This window comes from Marmota monax, unplaced genomic scaffold, assembly GCF_021218885.2.
Source record: "Marmota monax isolate L192 unplaced genomic scaffold, Marmota_monax_Labrador192_F-V1.1 WCK01_AAM20220418_F8-fsc00052, whole genome shotgun sequence".
Classification (NCBI taxonomy): domain Eukaryota; kingdom Metazoa; phylum Chordata; class Mammalia; order Rodentia; family Sciuridae; genus Marmota; species Marmota monax.
In genome coordinates this window covers 2,749,840-2,762,585 of record NW_026693473.1, presented here as the reverse complement: position 1 = coordinate 2,762,585, position 12,746 = coordinate 2,749,840, and the positions used below count along the sequence as shown (strand labels likewise).

Genomic DNA, 12,746 nt, shown 5'->3' with positions numbered 1-12,746 from the left:
TTGGAAGGAAAAAAAAAATAAAACCTTGGAGCATCAAAAAACACCTAGGGAACATCTTGTCTGTTTTCCTTGATCAGGTTAGTAGTGGTGGGAATAGCAAAGAAAAGGCAAGGAGAGAATTGTTTTAAATAAGCTAAATCTTCAGTGACCTTTTAGTTTATTTTCTCCAACCTGTTTAAAAAGGGATTTGAGATAGTTTATAAAAAATAATTTATTTTACAATATGTAAAAGAAAAGCAAAAGACAAGGGATATCAGAAAATTAAAGATTAACATAATACAAAACTCATGAAGAGTTAAAGAGGCATGCTGTTACATCATATGCTCGTGTCAAATTTGGTTCTGAATTTTCTAGCAACTAAAGGAGAGAAACTTGATTAGTCTCCATATTAATAAAGTAAAATGCATAAAATTGCCTAAGAGAAATTTAGTCCTAAAATAATACTTTGGGACTCATAGTATTGATAAATCTCTATAATAAATGCAGAAAGGAATTTTAAGTTTGTTTATATTGTACCATCTTCCATTAGTGTAACAAAGATTTTGATAAGAATTATAGAGTTTGAGGCCATATTTTCTAGCAAGAACTTGACTAGATAGTAATAGTAATTATTTTTATCAGTTAAGAACAGATACAAGTCAGGTGCTGTGGTGTGAGCCTGTAATGCCAGTGGCTTGGGAGTTTGAGACAGGAGGATTGTGAGTTCCAAAGCAAGGCACTAAGCAACTCAGTGAGACCCTGTCTTTAAATGAAATATGAAAAATAGGGGCTGGGGATGTGGCTCAGTAGTTGAGTGCCCCTGAGTTCAATCCCCAGTACTAAAAAACAGAAAGAAAAGAAAAAAAAAGAACATGTACATTCACTTTGGTAAGCAATTCCGGAGAGGTAAAATTGAAATTTTTGTTAGAATGAAGAAGGCCTATTGGGGAGTGTACTTTTAAAACACTATATAGTGAATAGAGGGGAACTGTCTAGATAGTGTATTTTTTCTTTTCACAAATATACTTAATAAATGGATGATAATGGGCTATGGACAATCAATGGGCCAAAAGTTCTGTGTTCTAAAATGTGGCTGGGAAGATTCTCTTAGCAGGCCTTACCAATCATCTACCATGGCCTTAAAAATAAGTCTAATTTATCATACAGTGGCCAAGTTTGTGAGGTTTAGGGTCAGATTGCCATAATTTGACTATTGGCCTCATCACATATACCTTGGATCAATACTCAACCTCTCTCAAGATGCTCTTTCCTTATTTGTAAAATGGAGATAGTAATAATACCCACCTTGGGGCTGATAGTCTTTGATGAATGTTTGACATCTTAGTAAATATTTAATACATTTTATCTACTTTTTTTTTCTAGTAAATTCTCTATAAGCATTATGTAAGTCATTTATCAAATCACTAATTACTCCTATCCCTCTGTGAAATAAAGACCGATCCTAGGCATTGGAATGCTGAGTGCTTATGGCTAGCAGACTCCTGCACTTCTCTTGCTGCTTGAGTTGTATGCCCTTCGAAAGTTAATTTCATTTGTTCCCAAACTTGTTCATGCCAATTTATGTCTGTGAAAAATAGGCTGAATGCAAATTATTAAAAAAATTGCTAATTAAATATGTGAGTGGGACAACTATAAAAGCTCTGAGAAAAACTTACAAAGTGTAGAAAAAAACAGGATACTGCTTATAGATTATTTTGCAGTTATCTTTTTATGTATTTCTAAATTCACTTTACAAAACAGAAGCTAGAGTTCTTAAGAGTGCATTGTGGGTGTGGTTTAACTAAGAAAACAATGATAAATTCTAACAGACCTTAGAAGGTCTTATAAGGAAGGCTTGACCCTAGCTCAAAATATTAGCAAATAAATATGCATTTATGTTTTAGGTTAAAATATTTATACTTTGCATATTCTTTTTTATTTTTTGAATATTTAAAACATGTATATGATTCAAAGGTTAGAAGTATATTAAAAGAAATAGAGAAGCCAGACTCCTGTATCTCTGGCATGGTCTTCCCACTCCTTTCGTAAATTACTGTTTTCATTAGTTTTGATATCTCTCTTTTCTTGCTTCATCTTATAAAAATTAACAAGGAGTAATGTGTAATCTTCACCTTCTTTCTTTTGCAGATGATGACATCATGCATACATTGTTCTATACCTTCATTTTCCTTACAATGTGATGTATCTTGGAAATCATTCTATATCAATTTATGGAGAGTTTTTTATTTCTTAGTTGTGTAACTCTGTTGAATGGGTACAAGTACTGATGTTTATTCAATCAGTTCTCTATTGATGGACATTTGGATTGTATCCAATATTTTGTTATGGCGAATGATGCTGCCATCACACAGTGTTTAGTATTTACAAAGGTTTATCTTTGGCACAAACTCTCAGAAGTATGAGATTGCTGGGTAAAGAAAACCACAAGTGATTCTGGCTTTGCTTGATTGCCCTCCATAAAGTCTGTATCATTTTCCAATTTTGTCAGAGAAATATGTTAGAATTTGTTTTTTGCTCAGCCTTATAAAAATAGATTATATTGTCAAGATTTTGAATTTCTGAATGTAGCTTTAATTTACATTTAATTTAAAATGTACATAATAGATTGTATATTATGAGTATATGTGAATATTTTTCATATGCTTAAGGGCAATTTGCTCATTTTTCTATTGCATTTTTTGGTCTTTTATATACTAGGGAGATGTATGCTTTGTGGTGTAACTGGAAAGTATTTTCTTCCTGTTAGTCACTTTTTTGTCTTTGCTCGTTGTGTTGTATCTAGAGCATTCTAAAAAATGCAGCTAAAGTCAAGAGCTTTTGAATTAATGAGAAAGTCTTTTCTTGCTCTGAGATCAATAAGGAATTCTCTCACATTTTCCTCAAATATAATCCTTTTATTCTGAGCTGTGCTTTATTTGGAGTTTACCCTGAAGTATGATTCTTTAATTTTTTTCTTATTTTCCATAATGGTTATCTGCAATTCCAGCATCATTTATTAAAAGGTTCATTTATTCATAATGATTCAAGATGACAACTTTTATATACTAATTTCCCATTGAATTTGGGTATATTGCTAATTTCCATCTCAATTGGATATTTTTCTGTTTTATTTGTTTGTCTGGAAACAAACAAATAAGATTATTTTGTGTGGTAGTACCTCTGTTTTAGTTAAAAGCTTTTATCGGGCTATTTTCCCTTCATTGCTTTTCTTTTTCATTATTTATAGGTATGCTTGTTTACTCTTTAATATAATGTTTAGAATTAACTTGGTAATTTTTATTGGTATCTTTAAATTTTTAGTATCACTAATAATTCTAGTAATAAATTATAATAATATAATTAATATAATAAATTATAGTAATTATAATAAGTGATGGTAGTATTAATAATTGGTGTGTGAACATGAGGGGGACTTCCTTTTTCTTGTCAAGTTGCCTTGCTCAGGGAAAGGAATGTTTCTCTTCTGTTTAAGTCTACTTTTGGGCTCTCAAGGGTATTTTGAAGATTTTCTCAGATTTTGAGCATTTATTTATTTTTTAAACAGCTTTATTATGATATAGTTTACATATGACGTGTATAGGGTACAAATCAATGCCTTTTTATATATTTACAGAGCTGTGCAATCATCACCAACATGTGATTTCAGAACATTTTCATCACCTCAGGAAAAACCCTGTAACGCATCACTCCATATCTAGCAAACCACATTTTCCTCTAGCCTCCTCATTCTCCTCCAGCCCTGGGCAATCATTAATGTATTCACGGTGGTTTTTGTTTTTATAAACTTTTCCATTGTGTAAATTTTATATAATGGAATCATATAATGTGTTGTCTTTTATGACTGGTTTCTTTTACTCAGCATGATGTTTTCAGGATGCATCTATGTTATAGCATCTATCAGTACTTAAGTCCTTTTAATTGCTGAATAATGTTCCATTATGTGGATATACCACAAAAACTTTTTTGTATATATATATGTTCATCATTTGATGGCATTTGGGTTGTTCCCACTTTTTTATTATTATGGATAATGCTTCTCTGAATATTTGTGTACAATTTTTTACATGGATGCATGTTTTGAATTTTCTTGAATATAACCCTGGGAATAGAATTGCTAAATCAAATGGTAATTCTATTTTTAATATTTTGAGAACTCCAAACTATTTTTTTTTTCAAAATGGCTGTTGAATTTTACATTCTCACCAGCAAGTACACAGTTCTTATATGTTTATATTCACATTAATGCTTGGATCAATACTCAACTGCTCTCAAGATGTTCTTTCCTTATCTGTGTTTTTGAATGTAGCCTAGTGAGTGTTAGGTACTGTCATTATGGTTTGACTAATGATGTTGAGCATCACGTACTAATTGGGTGTTTGTATGTCTTCCTTAGAGAAATACCTAAATAAGTCCTTTGCCTATCTTATAATTGAGATGTAAGAATTGTTATGTATTTTGGATATTGATGGATGATTTGTAAATATTTTCTTCTTTTCTGTGGGTGGTTGTTATGGTTTTGAAATGAAACATCCCCCAATAGCTCTTGTGTTGAAGTCTTGCTCCCCAGTGTACACAGTACAGAGGTGGACCTTTTAGGAAATGACTATTGGATCATGAGGGCTCTAACCTTACCAGTGGATTAATCCATTTGATGAATTAATCATTTGGACTATTGGGAGGGATTGGAGGTTGTAGGAGGTTGGCCCTAGTAGAAATGACTGGGTCCTTGGTGGTGTGCCCTGGGGACGATATCTTATTCTCTAGCTCTTCCTTCCCTCTCTCTTCTCTCTTTTTGCCTCCCTTTGCCATGATGATCTGCTTTACATCAGGCCAAAGCAATAGATCTAGTCAACTGTGGACACAACTTCTGAGACTGAAATAAAAATAAAATCTTTCCTCCTACAAAATCAATCTTTCCTCCTTTAAGTTGTTTTTCCCCAGGTATTTGTCACAGTGATAAAAAGCTCATGGTGTTTTTGTTTGTTTGTTTGTTTGTTTTGTTTTTTGCATCAGGGATTGAACCCACAGGTTCTTAACCACTGAGCCTTTTTATTTAATTTTTAAAATATTTGAAATAGGTTCTCACTAAGTTGGTTAGGACCTTGCTAAATTGCTGAGGCTGGCTTTGAACTTGCAATCCTCCTGCCTCAGCCTCCCAAGCTACCGGGATTACAGGTGTACCACTACACCTGGCTGTCTTTTTGTTTTTGATTATGTCTTTTGAGACATAAAAGTTTTTTTTTTTTTAATTTTGATGATGTCTCTTGTTGCTTGTGCATTTGATGACATAGTTAAGAATTCACTGAGTAATCCAATGTCAAAAGATTTATTCCTATTTGTACCTTTGAAGGGTGTGATTGTTTCAGCCCCTATATTTGTATGATTCATTTGATTAGTTTTTATGATGGGAGTACAGAAAGTGTCTAATTTTATTCCTTACAATGTGCATATCTGGGGGTCCCAGCGCTAGAGCTGAAAATACTATTCTTTCTCTATTGAATTGTCTTCTCATCCTAATTGAAAATCAGTTGACTAGAAAGTGAGGGCTTGAGCTGAGGTGTGGAGAGGTGGCTCTATGGTAGAGTGTGTGCTTAGTCTGTGCAAGGCCCAGAGCAATCCTGCCACCCGAATTGAGGCTTATTGTGGACTTTCAGTTCTAATTAATTGATTGATGTGTCTATCCTTATGTTCATGTCATCCTGTTTTGGTTATTGTAGCTTGGTAGAGAGTTTGGAAATAAGGGAGTATTTGTCCTCCAACTTTGTTTTTTCATTTTCAAGATTTTTTTTCTAGCAATCTAGAATAGTAAAATATTCTAGATTACTTACATTTCCATATGAGTTTTAGATGATGTTGGATGATTTGTAAATATTTTCTTCATTTCTGGGGGTTGTTGTTATGGTTTTGAAATGAAACATCCCCCAAATAACTCATGTGTTGAAGTCTTGTTCCCCAGTGTTAATTTCTGCAAATCTAGTTATATTTTGGTAGAGATTGTCTTGAATCTGTAGATCAATTTGGGAAACATTGTCAACTTAACAATATTAAGTCTTTGTATCCATACACATGGGTTGTCTTTCCATTTATTTAAATCTTTAATTTCTTTCAAGTTTTACAATTCTTTTGTTAAATTTATTCCTACATATTTTATAGTTTTTGAAGCTTTTTTTGTTGCATCTATTATAAATGGAATTGTTTTCTTAGTTTGTTTTTTGTATTATTTATTAAAATTACATAAAATGTTTCCTTTTGAGTATTGCTTTTGTGTCCTGTTATGCATTGAATTTGAAATATTATCTCTAATAATATTTTGTTGGGTTTCTTGGGATTTTTCAATATTTTATCGTTAGGATTATATCAGCTGCAAATGTAGATAGTTTAGCTTCTTCCTATTTAATCTGGATGTGTTTTATTTCTTTTGCTTGCTTAATCGACCTGGCTAGTTCCCCTAAATGTGGAATAGCGATGGTGAAAGCAGACATCTTTGTCTTGTTCTTGATCTTAAAGGGAAGGTCTTTCACCGTCAGGTATGTTGACTGCAGTATTTTTGCAGATTGACTTTATCAAGTTAAAGAAGTGTTAGATTTTGTCAAGTTTTTTTTCCCCTGGATTTATTAAAACCACATGGTGTTTGATTACTGGGTATTCTAATAATTTTGAATTTTCTGGAGCAGTCAAGTTGGTCATATTGCATAATGCTTTTTTATATGTTGCTAGGTTTGGTACTATTTTGTTGAGAATTGTTGCATCTGTATTCATAGGATATCTGGTCTGAGTTCTCATTCTCATGATGTCTTTGGGTGGTTTGAATTTAATACTAGCTTCATAGAATGAGTTAGAGTGTTCCCCCCCTTCTGATATTTTTGAGAAGAAATCACCAAGGATTGCATTCTTATTTAAAATGTTTGTTAGATCACTAGTCAAGCCATCTGGGCTTGAGCTTTTCTTTGGAATAAATTTTTTGATGATAAATTCAACATCTTTACTTGTTATAGGTCTATACAGATTTTTTTTTTTTCCTTGAGCCAGTCTTGGTAGTTTGTGTGTTTCCAGAAAATTTTCCATTTCATCTATGTTATTCAATTTGTTGGCTGTGAATTGTTCACAGAGCTCTCTTATAATTCTGTTTATTTCTATAAGATCAGTGACAGTTCTATTTCCCTTCCTTTTTTCTTTTGGTGTTATTATTGTCACACTTGTTACAAACCTAACAGTACATTTGCAATTTATATCATTATATATCTTTAAAGAAGCTGAAAGAAATATATACTTATAGAGTTTGTTCCGTTAACATTTCTATTTACTGTTTCTTTTGATTTATTTCTACGCATTTGAGTTATCATCTTTCATCATTTCCTTAGTCCAATGCAGCTTTGCTTCCTCCTGCCTCCTTTAAACTGTTATTGTCAAATAGTTTGTACCCATGTACCTATTATGGTCCATCATCTTTATCCTTCCCTCACCACCTTTCTCTAGGTTTGGTAATACTTCTATTCTCTACTTCTTTGAGATTATATAGTTGCTTTTAAAAATCAATCAAGAGGAGAAAAAGGAATTATGCACTTTAATAATCTTTTTTTTATGTAAGCACACAGTTATCTTTATTGGCCATCTTTGCGTTTAGAGTAGAATTGAAATACTGTTTGGAGTTATCTTCCTTCAACCTGAAGAGCTTACTTTAGCATTTAAGAAAAGAATGCTAGTAAAATTTTCTATTTTTGTTTATCTAAGAATATCTATTATGTCTTCAGTTTTGAAAGACAGTTTTCTCAAAGTTAACACCAAAAAAACTCAAATAACCCTATCAATAAATGGGCTAAGGAACTGAACAGACACTTCTTAGAATATGATATACAATCAATCAACAAATATATGAAAAAATGTTCAATATCTCTAGAAATTAGAGAAATGCAAATGAAAACTACTCTGTCAGAATGGCAGTTATCAAGAATATAAACAACTATAAGTGTTAGTGAGGATATGGGGAAAAAGTCACACTCTTACATTGCTGGTGGGACTGCAAATTGGTGCAACCACTTTGGAAAGCAGTATGGAGATTCCTTAGAAAACTTGGAATGGAACCACCATTTGACCCAGCTATCCCTCTCCTAGGTCTATACCCAAAGGACTTAAAAACAGCATACTACAGGGACATACCACATCAATGTTTATAGCAATACAATTTACAATAGCTAAATTATTGAACCAACCTAGATGCCCTTCAATAGATGAGTGGATAAAGAAACTTTGGTATATATATATACAATGGAGTATTACTCAGCATTAAAAGAGAATAGAATTATGGCATTTGCAGGTAAATGGATGAAGTCAGAGAATATCATGCTAAACGAAATAGGCCAATCCCCAAAACCAAAAGCCAATGTTTTCTCTATTATGTGGCTGCTGATCCACAATGGGAGGGGGCAGGGGAAAAATGGAGGAACTTTTATTGGATAGAGGGGTGTGAGGGGAGGGGAGGGGGCATGGGGATAGGAAAGATGGTAGAATGAGAAAGTCATCATTATCCTAGTTACATGTATAATTGCACAAATGGTGTGACTCTACATTGTGTACAACCAGATAAATGAAAGTTGTGCTCCATTTGTGTACAATGAATTGAAATGCATTCTGCTGTCATGTATAACTAATTAGAACAAATAAAAAAAGAGAAAGTTTTCCTTTATCTAAAATTCATGGTCGATAGGGTTTGTTTTCTTTCAACAGTATAACTGTGTCCTCTCATTGTCCCAAAGTTAGCTTTTAATCTTATTAGGTGTCCATTGTATATGATGACTGGCTTTGTTTTCCTTGCCACTTTCAAGATTTTATCTTTTCGTTTTTAACATTTTGACTGTGATACATCTTGGGTGGATCTCTGCATTGGAGTTCACTGAATTTCTTAGATATGCACATTAATAGTTTTCATGAAATTTAGTATGTTTTTAGCCATAATTTCTTCAGATGTTTTTTTCTGTTCCTTTCTATCTCCATCTACTTTCATTATGCATGTGTTGGCAAACTTAAAGTTTACCATATTTCTCTGAGGCTTTCTCCATTGTTCTTCCCTCTTTCAGATTGCATAATCTCTACCAATCTATCTTCATGTTTGCTGAAGCTTATGTCACTTGGGTATATGGTCGAGCTCTCTATTCATTTTAGTTATTGTATTTTTCAACTCCAGAATTTCCATTTGACCCTTATTTTATTATCTTCTTTTAAATATTTATTTTTTTAGTTGTAGTTGGACACAATACCTTTATTTTATTTATTTATTTTTATGTGGTGTTGAGGATTGAACCCAGGGCCTTGCACGTGCTAGGGGAGCCCTCTACCACTGAGCTACAACTCCAGCCCCTTGACCCTTATTTTAATAACGTTCTCTTTATGCATGCTTTCTACTTGATGAGCCAGTGCCATCATGCAGTCTTACTTCTGTAAGTATGGCTTTCTTTTGTTCTTTGACCATACTTATTGCATCTGCTTTGAAGTTTTTGTTTATCCTAACATCTGGACTCTCTCATAGGTATTTCTTTTGCCTTGCTTTCTCCCCTGTGTTTGAGACACACTTTTCTCTTTTGCTCATGTGTTATAGTTTTTTGTTGAATCCTGGACATTTTAGATAAAATATCAACTCTGAATATTGATTTCTCCTTCTTTTATCTCTTCTTTCTGTTTTACTGATTCTTTCATGGCAATTACACAGAATACTTAAGACTGTACCTAGTGTATGGTATTGTGATTAAATGTGTGTAAGATTAAAGTTGTAGGATCTATAAAATCCAGTTTGTTTGCGTAGTGGTGTCTTTCTTTTGTCCCAACAGTGAGTTGTTCATGAGTAAAGGTTGTTTCCATTTAAATGAAGTATATCACACATTTTTATAAGTCCTGAGGCCTTTGTCTTTATTATGAAATTTGTCTTTATGGATTTATAATTTTGTTCCTTTTGTAATGCAGTAGTGTTTTTTCCCCCAGTGCTGACTATTGGACGCAAGATCTTGCACATGGTAGGTGAGTGCTCTGCCACTGTGGCACATCCCCAGACCTCTGTAATGCACTAGTTTTAGCTAATGCCTGATATTTCTTCCCTTTAGGTGACACCTATGTTTGAAGATTGGATTACTATTGATTGGTATCGATTTTTTTGTTTATGGGAAAAGTTGCCAACTTCTATGAAAAGGGTGGCAGAGCTAGTAGGAGTTGAAGAAGGATTCTTGGCTCGCTGTGTGAAAGGCAAAGTAGAAGCCAGAACTGAAAGACAGCACCGGCAAATGGCCATCCACAAAAGGTAAACATAGTTGCTTGAACTCAGTGTGCTTCACCCAGTGTCTGGCTTAAAGCCAACATCCATTTGTTGTGGTAATTTTAATTGTCAACAAAATAAAAATTTTTGCTAACTATAGTAAAATTTTCAGTTTCTTATGTTTACTGAATTTATAACTATTTTAGTTTCTTCTTGCACCTTATCCTTTAGCAACCATTACATATGAAGCTCTTTTAGAATGTCTGATTTCCCTTCCTTAAAGAAGATATGAATCAGAACTGTCAATTTACTGTGGAGTCACTTGGAATTATGCTTTGGGTACCTTAGAAGTAATTCATTACAAGTAGAAAAAGATACAGCAGATGAGGTAGAGAGGGAAGATGGGAGGGGAGGGGAGGGGGGATAGTAGGGGATAGGAAAGGTAGCAGAATACAACAGTTACTAATATGCCATTATGGAAAAATGTGAATGTGTAACCGATGTGATTCTGCAATTTGTATTTGGGGTAAAAATGGGAGTTCATAACCCACTTGAGTCAAATGTATGAAAGATGATATGTCATGAGCTTTGTAATGTTTTGAACAACCAATAAAAAAAATAATAAAAATTAAAAAAAAAGAATTATCATAATGATTAAAAAAATACAAAAAAAGACTTAGGTGGGGAAATTTTAGTCTTTTAGCTTCTTCGAAATATAATAAAATTATTTTTCTTTTATTATTTACAACACATTCAAGTGTAAATTTTATAAGGATTTATATACTTGAATTACTTGTCATTGTTGCTTTTAAAATCAAAATCAGATTTTATAATCAGATTGTCATTTTATTTAAATGTGATTAGATGATCATATATCTATGTATCAAGTCTTCTTTTAATTTTTGAACCAAGTCTTATTCAAAATTAGCAGTATTGAAATATGAAGGACTTTTTTGTATACTGACATTAGTTCCTTGCTCTGTACTGCTCATACTGATCCATGCCAACACTTTGTCCACCAGCCTATTTCCTATTAGAAATCCTCCTGGAGTATTTAAACCCTCCATTGTCTTTGTGGTTCTTAGTTGCTTTGCAGCACACATTGTACTTTTGTAGTAGATACAAGTGATCTCTTACCATAATGTTGGTGATTTATTTTTTAGGTTTTTCACCAGTCTTGTGCTACTAGACTTAATCAGTGAAATTCCTTTAAAGGAAATAAATCAGAAATATGGATGCAATCGTGGACAAATTCAATCTTTGCAACAGTCAGCTGCTGTTTATGCAGGTCAGTTAAAGGGTCTTACATTTATTGAACACTGGATTTATTGAAGACTCTGGTTGTTAAGATTTCTTTTGTTCAAATTCCATTTTATTATAAGTCTCTCTAATATTGGTATAATTTTGTGTAGTTCCTGTTATCATCAGAAAATCTGAAACTATGGCTTCTCTGGCCTCAGCATCCTGTATAGAGAACTGCTAAGAAGCTGAGTGGGCCTTATTCCCCCTCTGTTCCTAAGGAACCTGTTGACTGTTCCTCTTCTTTTTGTTCTGTTTGTTTGTTTTGGGTACTGGGGATTGAATTCAGGGGCACTTAACCACTGAGCCATAACCCCAGCCCTATTTTGTATAGCCCTATTATGTAGAGACAGGGTCTCGTTGAGTTGCTCAGTGCTTCACTGTTGCTGAGGCTGGGTTTGAACTTGCAGTCCTCCTGCCTCAGCCTCACGAGCTGCTGGGATTACAGGTGTGCTCCCCTGCACCTGGCCTGTTTATTTGTTTGTATTTTTAGTTTCCTTCCTTCCTTTCTGCCTGCCTTCCTTTTTTTATTTTTTCCTGTTGAAAGAAAAAATAGAAGTGAAGTGATCATGGTCTCCCTTTTCTCAAAGTACTGATTAACACATATTGGTGAAAATGAGAATGTGAAACAGAAAGCATTTTCTGGACTCTTGTCTGACTGTTTAAATTATTATCTCTTCTTGTTTATTTCCATATTTTTTTATTGGTGCATTATGGTTGTACTTACCAGTGGAATTTGTTGTTAAATATTCATATATTGCACACAATATAGCAATATAATTGTTAAATATCATCCCCTAGCTTTTCCTCTTTCCCTCCCCAATATTTTCTCTTCTTTTAGGAAGTATTTGTGTGCCTTAGTATATGAAACCCATGTTCTCTGAGCTAGAAAACAAGGAATTCTGGGTCTGATTTTATCAGGGACCTTCTTTCTTAGGAAAGAAACACTGGGCTACTAGAAGATGTATATATTTACATGAGCAGGAGGTTTCATTGTGATTGAAGGTGTGTGGATATGAAGGAGTGCTGAGGGGAAGATGGAGGCAGTGGATGGTGAGGGGGAGGGACTCTCTAACTCACTGGCATCAAAGATCTAAGACTGCCTTTAGGATTAATGTTCTCATAGGGAGGTGACTCAATGGCATGACACTTGGCTGCTCTGACCTCTTTATTTCAATTGGGTTTAGCTGTTTAAATGGCAACCTGG

The 12,746-nt window shown here is 33.6% G+C and overlaps 1 protein-coding gene across 1 annotated transcript in view; it reads left to right on the top strand.

The window, feature by feature from the left end:
* The window catches only part of Polq (DNA polymerase theta), a 109,399-nt gene that overhangs the window by 50,629 nt on the left and 46,024 nt on the right, over positions 1-12,746 (top strand). The window contains exons 13-14 of the mRNA XM_046458116.2: positions 10,092-10,285; positions 11,404-11,528. Coding sequence (XP_046314072.1) covers positions 10,092-10,285; positions 11,404-11,528 — 319 coding nt within the window. The remainder of the gene's footprint in view (positions 1-10,091; positions 10,286-11,403; positions 11,529-12,746) is intronic.